We start from the raw sequence: 23,967 nt of genomic DNA, 5'->3' as shown, positions 1-23,967 counted from the left end.
TAAGTGAACCCATTGGAATGACCTAGTTTTCTGCATTAATTGTTCATAAAATGTTATGTGATCTTTATCTAAGTCTCAAGTATAGAAAAGCTTAAGCTAATAACACAAACTAAAATGTTTCGTCTTGAGCGAACACACCCCAATAAATATTCTCTGTGTTGGTGGAAAATGAAAGTGAATCCCTGGATTTACTATCTGGCATCAGTATCAGCGTTTGGTTGTATGCGTATGTTGTGGCTCACCAGCAGCAGGCATGATGGGATATACAGTGAAGCGCCAGCCCCAGCCATTGACCGAGCCGTCGCTGGTGAATTTCCATTTGAGTTCATCTCCCGGGATCCTTAATTCACTGGACCAGTCTGACCACTCCCGCCCTGAAACACACACACAAGCAAAGCACAAAGTTTATTTTTGATCCCTTGGCTTCAAATGCGTTTGAGGAAAATTAAGTTTTCCTGCTTTCCTCTCATCACCTGATCTAACAGAGACAATCCTATTGGCTCCGTCCATGATCGTTAGCGGGTCGTGACGTCTCTCAGTTGAACACTGTCGGTCAAATTCAATCCTCAGACCCTCAGCACCTACAAAAGGGAAAAAGAATGTGTATATGTAAGAGGCCAGTAACAGTTATGACCCGGAACGTCCCTCCAGGCTTGTGCAAAGTTTTTCTGTTTACCTGGAATCTTCACAGTGCCACTTGTAGACGTGTCGTCTGTGTATGGGTGGCTGCTCTCAACAACAACAGGCTGGGAGGACAGACGACCACTCTGTGAATCCGTGGCAACGTCCTCCAACTCGGTGACGCACAACTCCAGCAGCATGTCAGCAACCTGCACATCATCGAGAGGCAAACGTGGAACTTTAACGGACGACTCTATTTATCGCAGGCCTGCAAACACACACGAACTCTAACGCAGAGTAAAGAGCGGTACCTGTGGATACGCGGTTCCCATGCCAGACAACACCGCAGACAGCACCTCTTTGCCTTTCTCCCCAGAGCGACAGGACACTGCCAGTTTGAGAAGGTCCACCATGACTCTCGTGTCATCAGGCACAAGGAGACTCGTGAACTCATCCAGGTACTGAGGCTCTGGACCGACCACTTTGCTCTGGTTCTCAGAGTCCTGACGGTGAACACGAGAAAACGGCTGAGTTAGGTTTTGTGTTAAATGGCTTCTCCAAACACACACATTAGTTTATCACTCGAGAGACTGACCTCTTTGGTCTTTGTCATGGTCTCAGCTATGATGCTGGCTGCTCCTGGGTCGTCGGTGACGGGGATGAAAGGACGTGAGGAGGCGCCAGAGGCAGATGGAGTCACCGCTGACGATGGGGTGACGGCGTCTTCTGATGAAGGAGCCTGCTCACACACAATAGTACACAAATAATTTTTTTTGTAAATTGCCTTGGCCTTCTTACAGAAACACAGTACATTACATTCAGACACTTACAGACTGTTTAATAGTGTTACATATTTTTTAACAGATTATTCCAATACTTTATTTAAACTATAATTACGAGTGCTATATTGAATGTATTATAGCAAAGTACTCTCTCGTATTCTCGGTAGCTAAAATATCTGTTTATCATTTATTTTACTTTTTTGTGTGGGGAACTCCTTGCTCTTTGTGCAGAATTAGGTCTTGTTGTGCTTGTCTATGGTTCCGTTAAATTTCTGATAAAGTAGCAACTCAAGCATAATATTTTTTTTGTAGTATTAAACCACATTTGCCTTTAATGGCATTAACAACAGGAAGCCCTGTGAGAGTTTCTGTTGTTTACAAATTGCGTTTACACACCTGGTCATTATGGATAAAAATACTCATTAAATGGTTTAGTTTTCTTTCTTTGTTTTACAGTACTTCAGCACAAAACAAAGTTAAGGCAGCAATTACCTCGCCCTTCTTGTCTTGCCAGGGATTTGGGCTGACCCGGTCTTCAGCTTCAGGCGGGACTGGCGGGTCTTCTTCATCGCTCACAGTAGAGGACGAAGAGGAGTCTGACGGGGGAATCGGAGAACTGGCAGGACACTCTGCTGGGAGAATCATGCAGGCTGGCATCAGAGCGCCAGCCACTGCATCCCTGGGGAAAACACACAACATATCCTGTCAGTGTAATACCAACAGATTAAGATTAATGGTGCCGGTCAGCGGATTCATTCATTCAGAGGCCATTCAGACTTTTATCTCATCCTGTTCAAACCTTCAGCCTCAGCAGAACATCGTTTTTTTCTAGTTAGATGATGCAGCAATTAGGATTTTAAATGTAACCTTCTGCTGTATCTTTGCACGTCTAACAGGGACAATGTAGAGATGATTTAATAATCTACATTGTGAACTTCTTTATGCTGCATTCTCACCCAAGCTTTCCTTGACTGTCCCACGTGTAAAGTAACTGTACTTTTATCATGTTCGTCTTCAGGGCCATCAGTATAGGACATGATAAACCCTGTGGATACAACATACCTGGCATACATGATTTGGAGAGCGGACAGCACATGAGACAGAGCCTGCTGTTTGGCCAAGTTGCCATCCAGACTGAGGAGAATCTTCGCCAGCGAGGGTCGATTAGGCTTCGCGTTGCTCTGCCCGCTCAACTTGTTGCTAACCGCTGATGAGTCACTGTCTGACTGTACACCTGTGGTGTACAACGACAAAAACAATGAGACATACACACTCACTGATTTGAAGCACCTTCAATCAGCTCAAGCCATCATCATCATTTAGCCCTGCAGTTCTGAGCTCGTAGTTACGTTCTGACCTGTGCGACCTGCAACAGACGGCTACACCAGCAAATGTTTTCATGGTCATAGCCGCCAACTTCAGGTTTGGAAAGTCAAATCCTCTTTGGAAAATCAGCCACCTAAAAGGCAGTGAGTTACAACTGCATGTTTTTCTTTCATATACAGCATCTGCCTGCATGTGCAGGTCTGACAAAAGTGAAAACACTCTCTGCTTAGTGTAGGAGTAACTTTTAAGATCACTAAAATTATAACACAATTTCTAGCATGTACATTTTGAGCAGGAGAAGCCAAGCAGCAATTTACCCTACCTCTTAATACTAAAATATTAGTAATATACAGCAGAGCTGCAACAGTTAATCAATTAGTAATCAACTAGGAAATTAATTTCCAACTATTTTGATCATCGATTAATCAGTTCAAGTAGTTTTTATGAAAAAAAAGAGCTGCTTCAGCTTCTTAAATGTGAATATTTTCTGGTTTCTTTGCTCCTCTGTGACAGTAAACTAGATATTATTTGGTGTGTGGACAAAACAAAACATAATTTTTCGCCATTTTATGGAACAAACAACTTATCGATTAATCAAGAAAATATTCAACAGATCAATCGAAAATGAAAATAATCGTTAGTTGCAGCCTTAATATACAGTATATATTAATAAGGAATAGAGAAAATACCAGTATACCAACCATTTGTAACTAGAGGCTGAGAAGTTTACCACACATGTAAAAATAATAAAATGTAATGTAGGAAAAATGTTGTGCAAAATCCTAGCATCATACTGCAAATGGAAACAGCTACCACTAAATACACATTTATAACTTTGAGAGTAACTTACAAACCTTTTCAAAGGGCGAGTACACATTTAAAAAATAACAATAATAACAATCCGACAAAGCTTTGCTTTAACATGCTACAAGGAGGAGGGAGGATTACCTAGATAGGAAGCTCCGAGGGAGTCTCTGGCTGTCTGGAACAGGACAGGCTCGTGAACAGAGGGCGTGGTCACATCCACAGTGGTCCAGGCCACGCTGTGGGAGGAGCCGCAGGCCACTCGAGTGATCTTCTGTCCCTCCAGACCCTGAACCAGGGTGGGCTTCCTGTTGACGGTGGTGGTGCCATTCCCCTGCTGCCCGTGATCATTGTCACCCCAAGCATATACCTGACAAGAGAACGATTTCATCACAACTAAAATATTCTGCTCAGAATTTAGTATACAGGTCTCTGTAACATGTCTTACATTCAATCCTGTAATAAATAGGAAATTATCAAATTAATATTCAATACTTTTAGATACACTGCTTAATGGTGTGGCGACCCATAGTGATCAGGACTACAGAAAAGCCACACATGAAAAAGTAACAGGCATCGCTCCAAGTTCTCAATTTTAACAACCTCTTAAAATGGATAAACACTGAGTTGCTGCCTCTCGTCATCAGGAGTGATGTGCAAATATTATTAAATTTGTTCTGAGGGTAAGTAATATGTTAGGCTAAATGAGCTGTATAACAACAAAGGTCAGAGGTGCCAGGGAAGTGGAGTGGGAGTAGATATATCAACCCTGGCTCCAGGAGGACAAACACACAGCTGGAACAGAGCCATGGCAGTAAAAGAGCCAAGCGCCTGAGTGATGTGCTGTTATAATACTGGAGTCAGTGGAAGTATGTGCGAACCTGTCCCGTCTCTGTGACGGCCAGACAGTGGAGCGCCCCAACGGCAACGTGGACGATCTTTTTGCCTCTCAGTCCCTCCACCATCTGGGGCTTCCGCACGTGGACGTCGGTGCCGTGGCCCAATCTGAAATAGTCGCCTTTCCCCCTGTTTGGGCATACAGACAGTGAACGATCACACGAAAGCCAAAAGGGACAGATAACGGGATGATGGCGAAATTAATTTGATTTTACCAGGTCCACACCACTCCAGATTTGGTGAGAGCCAGGGAGAACTGTGCTCCACATTCTATTTGGCAGACGCCCTGTCCGTTGAGCCTCTCTATGTTCTGTGGAATGTTGCAGCCCTCACTGCCTCCGCGGCCGAGCTTGCCAAAGTCCCCATCGCCCCAGGAGAACACCAACCCTGGCAAAAATAAAAATAAAACATTAATTACTAACCAAAAACTGGAACATATCTATCCATATCAAAAGAAAACTTAATTCTAAGGTCTTTCTAAGGTATTTAGGATAATTTGTGGAGTTGACATTTGGTTTATGACTCTTTATTCCTTAAATGATAGCCATCCTAGGACAACCATACAGTAGGACCCCCGACAGTTGACCGCTCGAGACATGCAAAAGAATCCTTTTGAACTTGCTGGTACAACATGAGATATAAACAACACTAGGGCTCTTTTCAAACACTATAAAGACTGTACAGGATATTTTTAAGTGCATTAGTACACCAATATCACAGAAATACCTTCATCTGTGAGGGCTAGAGTTTGGGCGTCCCTGCTTCCACAGGCCACCTGGATAACACGATGCCCCAGAAGCACTTTCACCTAGATGAGGAAGAAGTTCAGAGTTTAGATATTTCACAGTGTCACAATGGATTTACAGCAGGAACAAAAATCATAATTGAATTCCTACATAATGTACAGTAAATATCTTTTTCTTCTTTAGGCCAGCTGATGGTGGTGCAACATGTTTATCTCTGCGATAAAGTCTGTCATTCTTCTGACCGTACTCTCATCACCATTCCAGTTAAGTGGCTGCAAAGAAAGGGCTGAGCTATTAGATACAGACTTACCAGTTTAGGCCTCAGCTGAGTAGTGTTGTCCCCATGTCCAAGGCGGCCATATTCCCCCAAACCCCAGCTGTACAACTCCCCACTGGAGGTGATTGCTGCACTGTGAGAGCTGCCACAGGCGATGTCACGGATGCGCTTGGTCTTCAGGGCCTCGATTAACCGAGGTTTGTCACAGTTCCTGTTCGGATTATCATTGTTGTCTTTTAGATACGGAACCAAATGATTAAGAAAATAGTATTCGTTGACTGAAACAGAAGATGTGTAGAACAACATACATTCTGCTAAAGTGCCCCAGCTTGCCGTCGTCTCCCTCTCCCCAGGAGAACACCTTGCCATCCACAGTCAGGGCCATGGCGTGGCGCCCTCCGGAGTGCACCGCGACCTTCTTTACCACGTAGTTACTCAGTGCAGTGATCTGACGGGGGATGGGGATGGTCCCACTGGACAGACCCAGGCCCAACCTGCCATTGGTGGCCTCTCCACAAGCATAAATCTTCCCTTCAACCGTGACTGCAACCACGACATATGCAGAGTTACATACGCAATATACGTGCGTGTTACATAAGAGCAAAAACTCCAAAAATTTATTTCTCACCTGCGAAGAGGCTTTTGGAACCACCGGCCACTTGTACCACATTGAGTGCAGAGAGGGTCTCAGAGAATGAAGGCACCTTGATCTATGAAGAACACAAACAAAAGCGATTAGAGAGTGGACCTTCTGAGGCTGTGGACTGCGGATTAACCTCAAGTTGCATTAAGGTACATATCCTGAGGACTTCACTTCAATATTTTTAATTAAATGCTACTATAGAGTATAGTTACTCCTCACTTTGCAGGTGAAGATTTTACGCTGAAGATAGGCGTTTATAAAAAAAAAAAGACAGTTATAGGTTAAACTACAAAGCAGCAGTATAGTATAAATAGTGAGAAATCACCTGTAAATGAAGCAGCAATAAAATCCAATTATTTGATGAACAATAACACACTACACTGAGATGTGCCATTGTTCTGTTTGAGTATCTTTAATACCTTGCATTTTTTCTTCTAACACTTTCCCACTCTTACTAATATTGATCATAATGCAAAGAAAAATCTGTTTTCAGTAATTCAAAAAGCTTGAGTAGAATAGCATTTGCGCAGGAAACTGGTTACTAAATATAGTAAATATTATGACTGACATATTGTTAGAAAAATTCTTGTCAATGCCTGTGTAAAAAAATACCTGTGTTTACCCTAAACCAAGTGCTAAAGGTTTGCTTTCATTCCACAAGCTACCAACAGCCTGTCCACTTCATGCTGCATCGTTTCTAATTTGGGACAAGTACACACAAGCCTTGAACTTGAATTATTAATTCATTATGTAGCCGGCTGCACCTTAGAACCCTTGAGTCCCCCCAGCTGGTCCTTATCGTTCAGGCCCCAGACAAACACTTTGGTCCTGATGGTGGCCGCCGACTCCAGGCCTGAGGATTTCTTTCGAGTGAGACTAAAGGACAAAACCAAAACACAAAGCGAGGGCATGGAAATTAATTCACTTCATTTCCATTTGAATTATTTAGTCTTGATTATTGAAATTAAAAAAAGACAACAGCTGTTCTATTAAACAAGGCTGTATAGTTAAATTACACTACAGGAATATGACAAACAAACTCTTAATGAGGCTTAATGATCCAGGTCATTTTTCATAAGGCGTCAAGCCATAGAACCTGTGAGCATATAATGAACATAGAAATGTATTTAGGTATGTCTGCAGACACATGTTCTACACCCTCAATATATCAAAGAAAAGTAGAATAGAATATAAAGAACAATGTTGTCATAACATCACTCACGTTTGCTTAAGATGAGAAAATATCCTAAGACAGCATGGATAATAATATGACAATGCCATCGACATTCCTTCAAGTATAGAGAGCATTCGACAATCCACTCCAAAAATAGTCATTCCTCGGTCGGCCGTACCTCCCACTGGCAGTTTTGTCATCGTCCTCCTCTTCATTGTCAGACGCCAGGAAAGGGACCGTGGCCAGATCTTCGTCCTCTGCTCGGATGCGGCCCACAATGCCAAGTCCGTGAATCTTGCAGTCTATACCAGAGCTGCGGCACTGCTTGATCGCAATCTCGACGTACCTGTGATACTGTAGAAAACATCGTTCACGTCAGCGCAACACTAGTTTGCCTCCAATAGAAAAAAACTACCAATCAACTACCAAACCGACCAACCTCAGTGCAGTCACTCAGCAGATGGACGGTGGTGTCTGTGGGATTTATGTTGATCGTCTTCAGTTCAATCAAGTTGTTCAAAGAGCTTCCACCTGCATGTTAAATCAAAATATTATTAGGATGATGACAATCTCTTATTTCTAAGAAACTAAACATCTTTCTCTTTTTAACAAGGTCAAAATCACCATACTGATTTTACAAGAGACACTACTCAATAAGCGAAACTGCACCATACGAACAAATGGAACTCGCCTGACACCACCACGAGTGACGGCATGTAGCTGCTGTCTGCAGGGTCCACAGTCATCTTCAGCCTGTGAACAAGAACGTCTGGGAACAGTTCCAGACGAATCCAGTGCTGTAGAGTAAAGAATGGCAAATCTCTGTCAGGTGATGAATTACACTTTAATTAAAAAAAGCTAAATAGACTTGTCAACCATCTCATTAGAGTATAGAATTCAATCACCTACCTTTCCCTGCGAGCCAGACGACTGCCAACACTGATCACTGCAGTCAATGAGGCGCGAGGCCTGGTTAACCGAGGAGGAGACGCTGAGGCTCTTGACGGCGCGGGACCAATCGTCAATCAGCATCCCACGCTGGCTGCTGGGATGCTTCTTGAGCTGTTTCCCTGAGCGGCCGCAGAACGCTGGAGACTGGCCTAGTTGCAGGGAAGACGGACAACAGGTTCACACACATGCACAGAGAGAGAAACACTATAATGTCTGAGAGAACATGTTACTAACCAGGCTCGTTGATTCTGCCAAAGGAATGTCTGGTGTTGTGTTTGCGGGTCTTGAAGCAGTTTTCGCAGAAGTCAAAGTCGTCACAATTCCTACATTTGAACCTGGGGCCATTTATAGGGAACATCTGACAGCCGTCACACCTGCAGACAGTACAGGGACTGAGTGTGAACAACATGTTGGGACACATGGACACTGTTACTGGGTTGAGAGAAATCTCAAACAATATCCATACCTCACTCCTGGGTGAACACTGGGCACCAGTTCCATCTCAGACAACAAGCCAGTCCAGTGGGACTGCTGAGGGAAGTCGACTATCACATCCTTTCCGTTGGCACTGAAAGCTAAAACACACCGTTGAGCTCCATTAGTACAGTAGACTAAGGAATGTTAAACTGAAACATCTTTTCATCAGAGGCAGATTATAAAAATAGTTAAAAAAACAGAGATGATACACTAAAATAGGCTACAACTAAGGGGTTACCTTTCACAACTCCCACACTCCTGTGAGTGACAGAGCCCCATTTGTACTTTGGTGTCGTGACTGTGGGTTTCACCCTCACTTTGTCACCGATTTTTATATGGGATGGAGAACTTTGCGGTGGGAACCCTGGAGAAGGAAAAGTTGACAAACGGATTTAGGAATAAACTTGCTCCCAAGGTTTCTCCAGAGCGAGTCACTTCTTATCACCAGCATCATGACACATTGAAATAACAAACTGACCAAGTAGCTCGATGTGGATGTAGCGAACCCAGTATGTTCCTCCTTTCTGCTGCCAGTCACACTGCACATTTAAGTCGTGAAGTCCGTCTCTGTCCAGTTTAATCACTTTCCCGACATCGCCGTCATACACTTCCTCGTACGTTCTGCAGCACTTCACCATCATCCCAACCTGCGCAGAAGTTGGTGATCATTCAGACTCGCACTTCCTGAGGACAGTTTTAAGATTCATGCTACTGGTCTCACCTGAATGTTCTCTCTGACATACACCGCATAATCATCGTTGCTTTGGAAATCAGATCTTTTCTTAAATGTCTGGCTTTCGGTCACCACTGCGCCTGGAGGCTGAAACACAAGGAATATTACATTAGCTGGATCCATCATTGAGTGGGTTGTGGCAGAGACAAAAGCGAGAGTTATAAAGTACCACAGAGAATGTCGGCTCTGCCTCCTCCAGCTCCTCCAGCACCTCCTCATCGGAGTATTCATCTGACACGGTGTCGGCATCGGACAACTCAGTGACATGGATGTCCGGATGGTCCAGCAGCCAGCCCACCAGAGCCTCGACACCTGACGTATACGCTCAATTACTCTCCAAAGTATACCCCAAAACATCATCTTAAAAATCCTGTGAATTTTAGCTGGAGTAATTTTCACTAGCAAGCACTCCAATATATCTGCCCATTCAGGTTTACGTCATATGATCAAGTACCTGGAGTGCTAGAGGCAGTGCCTGTAGTTCCGGAGAGCGACTTCAGTGCAAACTCAACGTTCTTCCTTAGAAATCCCATTTCCATGAGCTGGAGGACTATGGGTAAGGGAGGGACGGGAGACGTCTTCTGCTTCTTCTGTTTCGGCAGTTTGACATGTTGTATGGTGACAGGCGTGGTGGCCTCACTGGAGCTGCTCTCCTCAAACAGCGGAGAAGACGGGTGGGCCGATTCCACAGCCAGGTACTGACACACTGCCAGAGCCGCCGCCTACACATCCAGCGACACACAGACAATGCTGAGGTCAAACTAAATAGACCAGCTGAAGGTATGTGCAACATTACAGCTGGACTCACTTAACGCAGGGTTGCTAAAGAAATGTCTTTTGACTCACCTCCATCTCTTGCCTGTCAAAAATGGCTTTGATCGGGGAGGGCTGCGTGGCAGCAGACAGCAGCTGCTGCAGGAGGATCAGTGGAGGCAGGGGACCCTCGGGAGACAAGTCTCCCACATCTGGAGATGACACCACTTGATCCTCTGCAAACACAAAGACATGTGTGTGTTGATAGAAGATTAAAGATCTAGATCCAATTTACAATTTTTAACTAAGGTACCTAAGTTGGGGGTACTTGGTAGCCTCTAATAACACCTGAAGAACACTTTTTCCCCCCTCATATTTACAAATGAACTTAAACTTAAAATTGCTCACATTTTTTTGTGGTCTTTTAATCAATTTCATTTCAACCATGTTTTTTATATACCCTAATATCTTTTAGTAGAAAACTGCTTCTCAAATTTCTGCTCAGCAACTCATCCACCCACATATAATCTCAGAAAACGTCCACAGTGTGCGAGGTAAGCAGGCTGGCTAATCAGACACTGCTAAATGTGTCCTCCCACACAGGAGCTGTGTTGTCTCAAAAAAAAAAATCGCTAATTGTGCAAGTTCATAGTCATCACATCAACCAGTCCACCCACAGGAGGCCGTGATAATGCTCCACAGCAGCACAGAAAAAAAATTATATTTCAAAATTGTGTAGCTTTTCCTCAATTATGATCCTCATCTTACTTTACTGAAACAACTTTTGTTTTAATTATCTGTGGAATGGAAGAGAGGGAGTATCTACAATATACAAAACAATCTTCCACACAACAAGAGATCAAACCTTGAGAACCATAAAAACTGTGCATTTATTCACTTCATTTTCCTCATTCATTCAGGCCTCACCACTGGCGTTGGGTGCTAGGTCCACGACTGCCGGCTGGGAGAGGATCTGCCTGAGTTTGTCCTGATGAGAGAGCAGGGCCCGCCCAGCTTTCAAAATGTACAGCCTCAGCTGCTGACACCGTAGTAAATGGACGTCCACCTGGTCAGCTGGAAGAAGAGTTGAAGCTCAATTAAACTCACATGACGAGATCACAGACTCTGAACTTTAAATCAAAGTGTCAGACCTTAAAGCCTTTTGTCCTGGTCATTATTTACAAAGAAGGAATGAGACAAGTGCCCATTTATCATAAGACTAAAGCATTGGCACTTGACTGGATATTAGTTAAAATACAGTAAATAATATCTTTTTTATTTTATGAGCCAAGTGTGAGGCCATTAAGTCTACTAGATTCTGTCTCTCTACCTGTGAGCCCTCGGCTGAGGGATTTCTTCATGCGTTGTTTCTCCAGTTTGCTTCCAGCCAGGCTGACCAGCTGGGCCCACACTGCCAACATGGGCTCGGTGAAGGGCAGGTTCTGCACACTGAAGGATACTGCAGACAGCTGAGGAATATAACCATTATATAAAGTCAGTAATTAACGGTCTAATTAATTTGTTTTAAGTGAAAGTAGTGCTTATAGTGTGCACTCAAATGAGCATTCAAACATTTTCATACTGGTCTGAGATGGCTGAGCAAGCAAACCCTGCAGGTCCTCATCTCAAAGAACTGGACAGTGATCCGTCCTTTAGGGGTGATGCGTGTGACGGTTCCCTCTCCGTACTCCTCGTGAATGACCTGGCCGCCTAGCCTTAGGCGCCCATCAATTCCTCCAATCACTGCCATCACTGCCATCAGACTGCCCACTCTGGGACCGTCCGAATCAGGGAAATACTCCTCCAGGAAACACTGAGAAGGGATAAGAGAAGTTTTATATCCACCACTTTAAAAATAACTGATTTTTATAAATTAAGTCAGAATAAAAGTATTGTTGAGAGTCAACAAAACACCACTTCTTAAATTTATACTGTATATAATACTGTAACAATTCTTACTGCTTCAGACTGGCAGCCTGCCATAACATCTCCGATGGCACTCAGCTGAGAGTTGATGTAATCGTTTATCAGGCTGTTCCACTGGCCAAGAGAGTGCAGGGTACGCAGCACAGCAACAATCTCCTCAGCTAGGGTGCTGCTGTGAGTGGCTGTGAGAGATGCCTGAGGGCGGGACTTCCTCCTTCGCAGGGAACCCTCTGTTGGGAGGAAGTAGCAACTTTAAAAAACACCTTACAGCGAAAACTTCCACAATTTCACTTCAGAGCCGGATTTGCAGCCCGCACCTCTGAGAAGAGGCAGGTCTGATGAGCAGGTGCTCAGCAGAGTTCCCAAGAAGTTGAACAACTTCTCCACTAGGAACTTCATGTCCTGAGAGCGCTCCATCTTGTCCCATGAGGGCAGGACAGCCTGGAGCAGACGTAGTGCCAGGATCTGGAGACATGCAAGATAAACAAAGGAGAGATGTTGTTTGTGAAGGCCGAATCGTTCTGCTTTATGCACTACTTCCTCTTTAAGGAATCCTGACTGGATTATAGGGACGGATGTGCTCTCAGAGTCTCAGAAAATGTAAGAATAAACCTCTTCCAACAATATTTTAAGGTGCAGTGAGCGATTTTAATCCAATTAACTATTTTGAAAATCAGCAAATATTTCCTTGTGGAAAAAAATCTTGGTTTTTCTGCTCAGCCCTGGCTCTGTTAATCCACAAGGTTAAAAAAACAAGGAAAATGGTGCAGCGCACAACGCTGCATGTGCAATTTGTAGACACCGACACTTTAGCGAACTGCGCTACAACTCAGGGCTTTGGGCCTCGTGGTTGGCGCGTGGGTATCCCATACCCGAGGCTGCGGGTTTGAGGCTCAGTCAGAGCAGTAAACACATCAAGAAAAACAAAGAGAGAAACAAGCCTTCTCCAAAATGGCTTACCACCCCTTTAACTATAGCACATCATCCATCCACACAGTCACAGTGACCCCACCTGTCTCTGCAGAGTAACAGCATTGAAGGACTGGTGTCCCTCAACAATTCGAACGAGCAGGTTGATCCATGCAGAGGTGCTGAGCGTGCTGCACATCTGGGGCATGAGCGCGATGCTGCGTATGAAGCCCAGCGTACACCAGCTCCTGTGCTGCTCTCGAGACACCAACCGGTGGGAGTGACAGCCTGGCGAGAGAGGTAGGTCGAGGTAGAATAAGACGATGCCAGATAAACTTGTCGCATATAGCCTTTTGACTGAAGAGGCGGTTCGGCTACCTGACTTTTCGTTAGCTCCACTTTCCACGAGCATCCTCAGTAGTCCACAGAGGGTCCGCGTGGCATCCGTTTGCAGCACCTCTGCATAGATCCCAGCTGACAGAGACAGTGTCTTCAGCAGGTTGACTGTGCTGGTTAGCATCATAGCTGTCGGGTGGCTGCTCTTCTCCATCAGCTCGCCTTCTGTATTAAGGAGAGGAGAATGTAGAGATGAAGGTGGTTGAAGCTCACATTTGGATTGTAGTTATAGTCTTTACTCGGGGCAGTGATGTAATATTACCTGTGTCGTCCTCTGTGTCTGAGTCCTCGGTGGGGGGCTGGGCAGCGGGTGGTGGCTCTGCCAGTTTGAGATCATACTTCCCCTCTTTGCCCATCCTGTAGGAGTTGGTGCTACTTGTGTCCCACTGGACCCTGATCCAGCCATCCTCGCCCAGCTCCCCAATGACCCGACCCAGACCTGGTGCTGGACCATCCTGAACAGAGCACGCATGAGGTCAAAAACTAAATAGAAGAACTATCTCTGTAATAACAGAGCAGTCATCCATCAGCCTCCAAACGATAAAATGGATTCAGGCACCTGGTCTCCCCATTTCCAGTCGACTCCCCTCATGACCCGGGTGCCTATCTTCATCAAGGCAGCCAGCTCAGGGCCAGATGCAGGTAGTGGGGTGGGGGTGGCCTCTTTCCTGGACTCCTCCAGTACTGTGGCAGAGCCTCCGTGTACACATAAACTCAAGTCCTCCTCACTGCTGTCTGTGCTGGGTCCTGGAAACACAGGAATAAAAGGGACATCGAAACACCCGTGTCCATATATTTGGACAGGTGAATTCTGCTTCCGCTCCGACTTAGACTGAATGTTGAGTATTTGACTAGAGTACTCACCTATGAGCCTGAGGATGCTCTGTGTGAGAGCAAGCAGGCCAGAATTGAGCAAGAGACTGAGGCTGTTGGAGCCGTGTTTCAGAGACAGCATGTGTATCATGGCCAGAAGGAAGCGGGCTTGTGGAATGGTGCCAAGGCTTGGTCCCGCTGGGTTTTCATTGGTGATGGTCTGCAGAGGAACGGGCTGCACGCCTGGTTACGAGACAAACACACGGTCAATACGTTTGTGTGTTTAGCAGGTGTTATGTAACACTAGAGGCAGTTTAGATTGAAATGAGCAAGTCATATATTCACACCACTCACCGAGCTCTTTGAAGCGGGTGCTGGCCTCAAGCAGGATGTTGCGAACGTTCTGAATGGCCCAGGAATACAACTTGCCAAATGTCACCTCCAGAAGCATGCGGTTGAATGGAGGGATTAGATCCACATCCTTCAGGCAGTCTGACAGAGGCTCTCTGAGCAGGAGAGGTGAAACAGCAACATGGTTGGAAACAATTGAACTGAGTGCATAAAAATTGAAAAGGCATAAGGCATTTCCCTTGATCAATATAATCATATATTGAATCATAAATCTAAAATTGTGGACTCACCCAATGTTGGTCCCTTCTGGTATGACCCTTTGCCAACCACAGAGCATCGCATACTGCACAGAGGGCAGCAAGAAGCTTTTAGAGGCCAACTTCAGCATGGTGTCGATGCCCTCTAGCCTCACCTCGGCCCTCTCCAGCTATTGTGAGAGTGAACATCTGTCATGCTTTGACTTTTCTCATATTTAAACATCGTCACACATGATCTGGAACGTCACCGTCACCTGTTTAAGAAGGCACTTCCTCATCTTCTCCACATCCAGTGGCTCTTCTTTCAGCACAAACTCCACTATGGTGGCCATGAGGCTGGACTGAGAAAAGACACCGTGAACACTGTGTTTCAGCCACCGATACTTCTGGACGTTGGCCACGGTGTTTAAAAGCGGATGCCACTTGTCCTGCTGCAAGGAAATAAAAGGTGCAGGAATGTCAGACAGTAATGCTAACAGTGTCCGTGTCACAATTCCAAAAACTTCCAAAAAGCCCCTTTAAAGAGAAATTTTTAAATTGTGTGGATGTGATTCGATATGTCAATGATTAGAAAACTTATTTGAGTCTGGAGTCTGAAATGATTTATAAAACAACAGGCAGTTGGATTACCTTATGTCCTGCCAAGACCTCCATGATTAATGAGCAGATCATATATCTTAAGTAACATTTTCTAATCTTATTTTTTTTTTTATCTAATGATTAGGCCCTATTAAACCACCTTGGATGTCTTGGTAGTAGGTGCTTTTCTATCCGCAGATGTGGGGCTGATATGAACATTAAGCTCCTCTTCATTGGTCCCTTCATTCTCCAGCTTTGACTCTTCTATGTCAGCAGACTCTGACTTCTTAGGCCCTAAAACAAAAAGAATTGATTTAAATTCAGAAGTTGTTGTGAAAAAGTATCTAAAAAAGCCTCATCACTCTGCAGTGGTTTTGAATAACACACCTCTTTTTTTCCTGCGGTCCCTGATGAGTTTCTGGGTGATCCTCCTCCAGCGGGGCTGAGAGCTCAGCAGCTTCAGTTTGGACACGATTGACAGGTCGTTGCTCACGGCAGGACGCAGCTCATTGAACAGAAAGCGGAGGCGCTCGATGACGGGGGCACACACCTCCTTATAAGAGCGTCCTTGTTCCTGATGGGTCTAAAAAGAGGGCAAGGACAAAGCCAACAACATCATTTGCATTTCCTTGCACAACATTTTCCACCTGGGAAGGTGAAGTCCTTGTATTTCTTTATCGTGATGTCACAAGCAGGTCTCCTACCTTGATTAAAGAACACTTTGCCTGGTAGACCATGCGGCACACATCAATCACAGATTTGGGGAGGGACCTCTGTTTCCCTTGGTCCACACCCAAGGCACATTGACTGACGAGTGAAAGAGCAATGTGACCTGGGACAGGAAGAGGTTTTACACTTAATTGCTGTACAAGAGCAAATCACTTCAGATAAGATGAGTTGATTATACAAGTGTTGGGAGACAAAACATTTCCAAAGCAAAGTGAGCCAAAATCAGCTTTTAATTCCTCCTCAAACAACCAGTCTGAGTCCAGTTGCTAGGTTACCGAGGTCTTGATGTTTGAGCAGGCAGCAGAGCAGCAGGCGGCCAACTTCCTCCACAGGGTGTTCCGGGGGGAAAGTGATGGGTGTAATAAGATGGTACTGCTTACAGCAGCGTTCGATTTGGCATAAGAAATCCTAGAATCACAAACAAAAACAGAACATGAAGGCATGACTCGCTCCTTCAGCTTCATACTCGCTGTGTTGCTTCACTCTGCAGTCGTTGCTCTCGTGCTTTTACCTTCACAGTGTGGTCCTGAGTGTTGTTGTCAGCGATGGCCTGCAGGAAGGGCTGAGCGTGGTCGCTGAGGGTTAGTCTCCGGGAGTAGAGTTTGACCTTGTCTGGAGTAGTTGAACCAAGGGAGGTGCAGTGGTCCTCGTCCTTCTCTTCATTGTAGTTATAGTGGATCTGACTGGTCTGCAAACCCCCAGAGAATATGGAAGACTGGAGCCATTCTGTGCAAAACAGATCAATAGTTTGAGTTAAAATTATATGCAGGTTTGTTTTGTTTTTGAAAGACCAACAAAAGGATCTTTTAAACATGAGCTTTTTTCAGACATGAACTTTCGTGAAATTTCCAGAAAACTAGGTCTGGAAATTTTCCAGAGTTTGTCTCTCACATATGATGCAGTAAGAGATTGTCTGAGTCAGACGCATTCACAACAACAGGAACATTTCCGGAAGCAGGAAATGACGATAATTCTGTCGTGGACACTCACTCGCTCGCTGTGAATTTTTTCCAGAGATTTTCCTAAAGTATTCTCACATCGGCTCACTCACACAGAGATTTCTCTCCTGAAATTTTACTAGGATGCTGGCAGTCAGTACAAAATTTACAGACATTTGCATTTTCACAGACAGTACCTCCAGAAAACTTCATGAAAATGTCCAGGTTTAAGTGCATGTCTGAAAAGCAGCTTAGGTTAGTTTAAAAGTAATTAAACCCACTGGCACATTCAAGCTCCATGGGGGACAGAGGTGTGCTCTTGGCCAGGTAGGAGGCGTGGAGACCCAGTAGTAGTCCCAGGTTCCTCTCTGTGTCAATGAGAGGGGAGGAGAGACTGCTGAGGTCTGGAGTGGTGACCGTCTCCTGGTTGGGCTGTGAATGAGAACATATCAGAATATCACAGACAAGAACCAGTGATGAATGAGGGGGGGGTTATATTGGGCTAGGTGGTACCTCCATATACTGGCCAACACAGAAGGCCTGCATTGACTCCCTGGTGTCCTCAAACTGCAGAGCAGCTTCCAAAGCAACCACAGGGTCCTCTCCTGCAAACTGGGCTGTAAAAGGAGAACACAATGGATACAACTTATACAATCTGTAAAAAAATCTTGAATTATTATGTAACAAAGAGTGCTTTTCATCATTACCCAGGATACTGTTTCCTGTTAACGACTGGGACTGAGCCTGGAAGTCCTTGATGTCATAGACCTTTCCATCAATCACTGTCCAGAAGCCCCCATCTTTGTTGTGATTCTCCAAGTCAGCCTTGCGAATGAGGGAAACCTCCTCATTGTTCTTGGAACTTTGGCCTGTGAAGAAGGTCCCTGCCACAGCAGAGTAAGAGTTAGTGACCCTCAATTCATAAGGCTGTGGAAAAAAAAACTCAGATGTTTGAACTTGATCGTAAAAGCTCCCCCTTCAGGGACATATAAGATACAGTAGGTGTTATACCCATAATGCCTGGCCATGCCAGATCCTCATTGTCGTCCCTCTCATGTCCTGGGGCCAGGTGGTTGAAACGGTCCAGGTGCTCCAGGAGTCCAGCGAGGAGAGGGATGGACCCCGTCTCCTGCATCAGACCTGCGTCAATGGTGAGGAGGAGGACAATGGACACCACCAACTCAGGCAACAGCACTCCTGCAAGGTAAAAGACAGTAAGCTCTTTTTACAGATGCACTTCTCATGCTGCACACACATTTCTTTCAAAAGGGAATTACCAGTTAGATCTCCTTCAATAACCCGGGAGACTTCAGCAAAGTGTCGGCGACCAGTAGAGGCGATACTCGTCGCCACTGGGAGGATGTCTCCGATGTGAGTGCACAGCAGGGCGATGTATTTCTTTAACAGGGAACCAACACCAAGTAGCTCTGGATCTGCAAAAAAAGAGAGAAATCAAATGTTGCCCATGCGGAACAAATTTTCAAACTTGATGAACCTGGATGAGAACATTTGGGTAGAAAAGAATGACTTACTGTATCCATTTACATTCTCCGTGCCACTGACCCCCAGGTAGAGCTTGCTGACCAGCAGCCTCTGGAAGCGCAGCAGCAGGTCCAGAGAGGCAGAGCGCTCCTTGCTGATGTGCTCAGCCTCTAAATAGTTCGATATGCGGCAGGCAACGTCCTTCAACCGTGCGATGGTTTGGGAGGCAATGTTCCTGCAAAAACGAATGTGAAATGTGTCTGTTAAATGACAGAATGGGGGTTTTGTAGCACAGTAAATAAACTTACATATAGTCAAAATGCATGTACCTCAACAGCTGCTGTACAAGCTGCACCAGGGGCAAGCTTTGTTTCCCGGCCGACTCGTATATGCCGGTGTTGATGAGGTCTTTGTCCAGCATGGTGCGACAGCGGTGCATGGTGGAGGCATTGGCCTCCTGCTCATCTATCTCCTTCTCTTTCTGAGCCTCCTTCTTGGCTTCGATATCCTGTCATTAAAAAGAAATCATAAAGTGTGAAAACAAAAGAAATCCAAAACTCAATTGGTCTTAAAATTCATCCTGAGACTATTGTAGCACTATTGTTATTAGGTCAGTTCTGCAAAAAATAAAATACACATTCAAGATGTCAAAACATTTAATGGAGCCAGTAAAGTCGTTTTATGACCCAAAAGCTCAATGGTGTCAGACCAAAAACATACATTTAAACTTTGGAGTTGGATACTTGGGAATATTAAAATCAATTAGCCTCTCGGGCCAAAGACAAACTTAAAATTTGCTACACAAATAGTTGAGGCTTTGTTGCCATGAAGACATTGTGTAAAACAGAGCAGAGTGATGACACACACTGACCTGTATCTCAGCAGTGATGGCAGCATTCAGTGCAGATTCCAACCCTCCATCAGCCATTAAGCTGCTGACCAGTAGGTCGATCATGAAGCGGCGTCCAGGGCTCACACTCATCTCATTTCCAGATGCTGAAATAAATTTTTAAACCTCAATCTACCCAGCCCCTTCTCCAGTTCATATGGAAATTACCAGAGTTAATGGACTATTAAGTGTCTACTGTTGTGCTTCATCATCATTAGCAAACGTTGGGATTTCCACTCACCGGCATTAGGCAGGAGTGATGACAACGCCCTCGCCCTCTCCTCGGCGGTGGGCAGCAGCACGGACCAGCCACTTTGGAGGACAGCTTGGGCAGCTGCCTGCACAGTGTTGAGCACCCCGGCATTGCTGGCAAGTACTACCACCGTTTGTTTCAGGTTGTTAAGCAGAACACTGCCCAGCCCTAATCCCAGCTCCTCTGGATTCACCTGGTTACTGATGGCAGCGTGGAGCTAAGGACAGAGAGGGGAGGTTTAAGAAATGTCCTCTGCAGTTGTTGAGACAAACTGAATTGTTAGGTGATCTGGTGACAAGCCGCTGCCGCTGCCTACCTGGAGCCGGAGCAGGTTGAGTGTGGCTACCACCATACATTCCTTCTCCTGCGGTGGAGGCCAGTCTGAGCTGCCGTCCATTCCCTCGCTGACCTGCCGCAGGAGCAGGTCCAGCTGCTCGAAGGTCATGGGACATACATCGACCACGAAGGGCAGGCGCTGCCCGACAGACCACTCTGAGCATGAGGACCAGGCAAAGCTCTGCAAACAAACAAATGGTAAAAGCAAAATCTATCTTCACTCATTATAATAAATAAAATCAGCAAAGACAAATCTGTATATTACCTGTCCTGGGCCACAGGAGATCCCCACTATGTGTTTGGAGTTGAGCCCTGGGAGTGCTTTAGGCTGCTTCTTGTTAGAGAAGAGTGTGTCAAAGTGCTGTAGTTTATCGTTGCTGCCCCAACTGTGCACCTCTCCGTCATCCGTCAGGGCTAGGCAGTGGGTAGATCCCACAGCCACATCCACAACTTTCTTCCCTGAATGCACACAGAACAGACAGAAATCAGTATTTTGATTTCAAAAACTACCGCAGGGTTTTTTCCCATTTAGGTAACAACTCACCCTGTAAACTGTCGAGCAGCTTCGGGTAGCGGACGTGCTCATCGGTGCCGTGACCAAGGCGCTGATTGTCTCCTTTTCCCCAGGTGTACACTTTGCCATCTTTGGTGAGGGCCACTGAGAACTGGCTGCCACAGCACACCTTTACTATGTCCAGGTCCTGCAGTTTCTCCACAAGTTTGGGCGTCTTGCAGCCGTCACTCCCTCCTCTGCCCAGTTTGCCGTAGTCTCCGTCCCCCCAGGACCAAACCTGACCTGTGGAAACAGGGAGGGCAAATAAAAAAAAATAAAAAAAGAATTTCAGTAATAATTTGGGTGATACTGATGGTTTCTATGGTGAGAGTCTGAGCTTAAAAAACACTATTCTTACCATTCTCGGTCACAGCAAGTGTTTGTGCATCGCCACTGCCACATGCCACACCCACCACCTTCAGTCCCTTCAGAGCCGTAACCAGCATGGGCGTGGTTTGATCCTCGCTAGAGCCTACGACCCAATCAATTGACAATCAATTTTCCGTGATCAAACACACAGTGAGACAGTCATGCTGGTTGGGCGGAGACGGAGCTTACCATGGCCCAGTCGACCGTAGTTCCCTCTGCCCCATGTATAGAGCTCACCATCGGCTGTGATGGCGGCGCTGTATGTGCTCCCGCAAGCAATATGGACCACGTGCTTTCCTGTCTGTTTCCCGTTGAGGGCTGCGATCACTGTAGGCTCTTCAAGATACCTGAAAGAAAGCAGGGGTGACGGAACAATTCAATTTATCTTCCAGTGGTTTTAACAATCTGGGAAAACAAGAAGCTTTTAAGGAACCTCTAATAAGGAATTTATATTTTGTGCATTTTTAGTATTTATTAATAACACAAATTAATTTTAGTAGAACCTGTCAAGCCTGGATGTTTTAATTCTGGCTTTAAACAGAGAAAGTGGTAGCTCAGGTTGCTATCATAAAACATTTATAGGAATGTCCTAGATTTGGGAAATAATGCAATCCATGTTTTCACCATCTGCTTGATGAAAAATTTAATTGAGCTAAATCCCCAGAAATTGGATTTAGTGTCCTAAATACCCAAACTCTACAGCTTTACTGATGTATATTCATGTCACAGTTACTAAGTCCTTCAAATTGGGGAGACACCAGATTTTCCCATACACCCTCATTATAATTTTATATTATGTGAGGAGACGAAAATACTAAACTGGATGGCCCTTAAGGAATTTTAATATCAGCCGGTGTTTTCTCAAGTTTGCTTACGTTGTGTCTCCATGTCCAAGGCGGCCGCCATCACCGCAGCCCCAAGAGAACACCTCCCCGCTGGCCGACAGGGCCAAGTAGTGCTGCCCATCAGGATGAGCTGCGAGCTTCACGATCTTCCTGGAGCTCAGACAGTGGATTAGCATTGGAGCCTGCAACAAAATTATTCAGTGGCTTAATCTGCAGCAGACACAATGACAAAGGATTAGCTTTTTTCCAGAAAAGAGCTTGTTTACTAAGGGGGTGCACATTACTAAACAAAAAATAACACAACTGACCAGGGTTGTGCTCTTGTAGTTCTGGGTGTAGATGGCGCTGCTGCGGGACAGGATGAGGAAGCCTTTTTCTGAACAGACGATCTGTGTGACTCCGAGGCTGGACAGGGCTTTACACTGAATGGGGCCATTTACATTGGCGTAAAGCTTCCACCCCAACAGGCCCCAGGCAATCACCTCCTGCAAGGTTCCCTGGGAAAAAAGAAAGACAGAGAGGGACACAAAATCAGTCTTATGATCATTTGCAATTTCGGCTGTAATGTCTCCTTTGGCAAAAAATACATGACCATAGAAAATTAAATTTTTATGCAAAACAAACATATTAATTTGTTGTGGTTATGCATTTTAAATAACCGTTAAATTTGATCAACTGAAATTCTAAGTTGTTTTCCAAAGGAGGACTCTTTATTTGTGTTAGGTCTGATGATGATGATGATGATGATGAACGAACATAATAGATCAGAAGACAGACATGGCATCATCTTGTCCTCAAAGAAATACAAAAATAAACAAAACACTTCAGCTTTGCCACTTAAAAAGAGTCTTCACCTTGTGTGATGTGGGGGAGTTGCACTGCGGTGGGCTGCAAGGAGAGGCCAGGCGGTCCAGGTGGGCCATGATCACGACCGCTGTTTGCCGAAGGTCAATAGCCAGGTCATTATCCTGAGGCAAGGTCAGGTAGCGCAGGAAACTCTCGTTGGGACTCAAAGGGCCTGCGAGGATCTGAAATCACAGAAATTAACTGAAGGGGACTTAATAGACTCACTCACAATCAGAAAAAGAGGAACATAGGTGAATGTATTTTAAGACCAGTTTTCCCAAGAAACGAATCAAGCAACAGACATTCATTTGACGTTGTTTAAAAGGAAACTTGTTCTCTCATAGTCTTATCTTCAAATTACACAGAAAAAGACGCCTATTCCATTTCTCATATTTGTTTGTATCTCAAGAGCGGTTCACATCAACGCCAGAGGAAATGTTCACCTCAGCTGCCTCTTCGGGAACAGACTCTTCCTTGCTGCTGTGTATGTTGTGAAGCCGCTGCAGGAGGGGCAGCAGAGGGGCGCTGGTTCCCTGGGTGGAGCGCTCATTGTCCATCTCCCTGGTGCCACTTTCCCACAGACGCAGCAGCAACAGAACAGCAGCCAGCAGCTGACTGTAAAAGACGACCAAGATGAGAGGAGCAAGTGAGCAGTGAGGAAGAAGTGCATTTCAAGTGCAGTGGGATACCAGGAGGGAAAATACGCAGTTATGAAGTGTATCTGGTTACCTGAGCGTGCCCCTCTGCACAGCCAGCTCCAGCAGGATGGCCAGGACTAGGTGCTGGTCCTGTAGAGGAATGTTGCCTTTGGTGGTGGCACTTCCATGTACATCACTAGCCCCAAAGGAATAAAGAAATTGGGAATCATCAAGGTCATCATGTATATTTATTGAAGTACTGATGAAGCGACTGACTGGTGTATAACAAACCTGAGGAACTTGGTGGCCCTCTCAACGACCTCCAGCCACACCGACGACACAGTCCCCTCGTCAAACAGCGTGGCCTCTGGTAGAGCTCGCAGGGCATCCAGTGACTCCTGGAGAAGCTCACTGCAAAGATCTGCATCATCTCCTGTAACAAGAACAAACGTCTTCCATAAATGAACTGTAGAGTTTATACACTGCACTATACAAAGTAACCCTAAAGTAGAACATTTCCTTTGCCCAGTAACAGCACAAATGTGGAATATACTCTTTCTTTCTTACAATATATTGTCATGTGTTCTTAAATTTAAAACTTAATTCCAATTAATGCACACAAGCATATAACGACACATACATCTGAAATTGACCACAATTTCTTCCATAACAGA

The 23,967-nt window shown here is 45.2% G+C and overlaps 1 protein-coding gene across 4 annotated transcripts in view; it reads right to left on the bottom strand.

The window, feature by feature from the left end:
* Nucleotides 1-23,967, bottom strand: part of herc2 (HECT and RLD domain containing E3 ubiquitin protein ligase 2) — a 41,591-nt gene that overhangs the window by 10,489 nt on the left and 7,135 nt on the right. For 3 of the 4 annotated variants that reach the window (XM_047336618.1, XM_047336617.1, XM_035648310.2), the window contains exons 7-71: nt 23,585-23,726; nt 23,385-23,489; nt 23,099-23,270; nt 22,664-22,837; nt 22,118-22,306; nt 21,840-21,991; nt 21,154-21,311; nt 20,954-21,067; nt 20,587-20,838; nt 20,308-20,501; nt 20,023-20,223; nt 19,695-19,923; nt 19,436-19,560; nt 18,894-19,072; nt 18,615-18,799; nt 18,360-18,515; nt 18,094-18,279; nt 17,790-17,966; nt 17,596-17,699; nt 17,364-17,514; nt 16,656-16,870; nt 16,420-16,552; nt 16,120-16,247; nt 15,803-15,998; nt 15,576-15,709; nt 15,091-15,267; nt 14,870-15,006; nt 14,583-14,734; nt 14,280-14,471; nt 13,975-14,162; nt 13,678-13,870; nt 13,398-13,580; nt 13,123-13,307; nt 12,428-12,575; nt 12,144-12,340; nt 11,767-11,997; nt 11,515-11,653; nt 11,112-11,258; nt 10,278-10,420; nt 9,886-10,153; nt 9,601-9,743; nt 9,420-9,518; nt 9,177-9,345; nt 8,937-9,062; nt 8,688-8,796; nt 8,456-8,595; nt 8,180-8,370; nt 7,962-8,067; nt 7,710-7,801; nt 7,449-7,624; nt 6,861-6,972; nt 6,082-6,163; nt 5,762-5,996; nt 5,487-5,664; nt 5,157-5,238; nt 4,646-4,817; nt 4,415-4,559; nt 3,678-3,903; nt 2,466-2,637; nt 1,896-2,082; nt 1,217-1,360; nt 933-1,124; nt 677-830; nt 474-581; nt 243-374 (exon numbers count right to left, since the gene is read on the bottom strand). In XM_047336618.1, coding sequence (XP_047192574.1) covers nt 243-374; nt 474-581; nt 677-830; nt 933-1,124; nt 1,217-1,360; nt 1,896-2,082; nt 2,466-2,637; nt 3,678-3,903; nt 4,415-4,559; nt 4,646-4,817; nt 5,157-5,238; nt 5,487-5,664; nt 5,762-5,996; nt 6,082-6,163; nt 6,861-6,972; nt 7,449-7,624; nt 7,710-7,801; nt 7,962-8,067; nt 8,180-8,370; nt 8,456-8,595; nt 8,688-8,796; nt 8,937-9,062; nt 9,177-9,345; nt 9,420-9,518; nt 9,601-9,743; nt 9,886-10,153; nt 10,278-10,420; nt 11,112-11,258; nt 11,515-11,653; nt 11,767-11,997; nt 12,144-12,340; nt 12,428-12,575; nt 13,123-13,307; nt 13,398-13,580; nt 13,678-13,870; nt 13,975-14,162; nt 14,280-14,471; nt 14,583-14,734; nt 14,870-15,006; nt 15,091-15,267; nt 15,576-15,709; nt 15,803-15,998; nt 16,120-16,247; nt 16,420-16,552; nt 16,656-16,870; nt 17,364-17,514; nt 17,596-17,699; nt 17,790-17,966; nt 18,094-18,279; nt 18,360-18,515; nt 18,615-18,799; nt 18,894-19,072; nt 19,436-19,560; nt 19,695-19,923; nt 20,023-20,223; nt 20,308-20,501; nt 20,587-20,838; nt 20,954-21,067; nt 21,154-21,311; nt 21,840-21,991; nt 22,118-22,306; nt 22,664-22,837; nt 23,099-23,270; nt 23,385-23,489; nt 23,585-23,726 — 10,503 coding nt within the window. The remainder of the gene's footprint in view (nt 1-242; nt 375-473; nt 582-676; nt 831-932; nt 1,125-1,216; nt 1,361-1,895; nt 2,083-2,465; nt 2,638-3,677; nt 3,904-4,414; nt 4,560-4,645; nt 4,818-5,156; nt 5,239-5,486; nt 5,665-5,761; nt 5,997-6,081; nt 6,164-6,860; nt 6,973-7,448; nt 7,625-7,709; nt 7,802-7,961; nt 8,068-8,179; nt 8,371-8,455; nt 8,596-8,687; nt 8,797-8,936; nt 9,063-9,176; nt 9,346-9,419; nt 9,519-9,600; nt 9,744-9,885; nt 10,154-10,277; nt 10,421-11,111; nt 11,259-11,514; nt 11,654-11,766; nt 11,998-12,143; nt 12,341-12,427; nt 12,576-13,122; nt 13,308-13,397; nt 13,581-13,677; nt 13,871-13,974; nt 14,163-14,279; nt 14,472-14,582; nt 14,735-14,869; nt 15,007-15,090; nt 15,268-15,575; nt 15,710-15,802; nt 15,999-16,119; nt 16,248-16,419; nt 16,553-16,655; nt 16,871-17,363; nt 17,515-17,595; nt 17,700-17,789; nt 17,967-18,093; nt 18,280-18,359; nt 18,516-18,614; nt 18,800-18,893; nt 19,073-19,435; nt 19,561-19,694; nt 19,924-20,022; nt 20,224-20,307; nt 20,502-20,586; nt 20,839-20,953; nt 21,068-21,153; nt 21,312-21,839; nt 21,992-22,117; nt 22,307-22,663; nt 22,838-23,098; nt 23,271-23,384; nt 23,490-23,584; nt 23,727-23,967) is intronic. The other variant, XM_047336619.1, reaches the window with a different exon arrangement.

This window comes from Scophthalmus maximus, chromosome 13 (genome assembly GCF_022379125.1).
Source record: "Scophthalmus maximus strain ysfricsl-2021 chromosome 13, ASM2237912v1, whole genome shotgun sequence".
In the NCBI taxonomy this organism is placed as follows: domain Eukaryota; kingdom Metazoa; phylum Chordata; class Actinopteri; order Pleuronectiformes; family Scophthalmidae; genus Scophthalmus; species Scophthalmus maximus.
The sequence above is the reverse complement of the archived record's forward strand: the minus strand, read 5'-3'. Positions and strand labels throughout refer to the sequence as shown.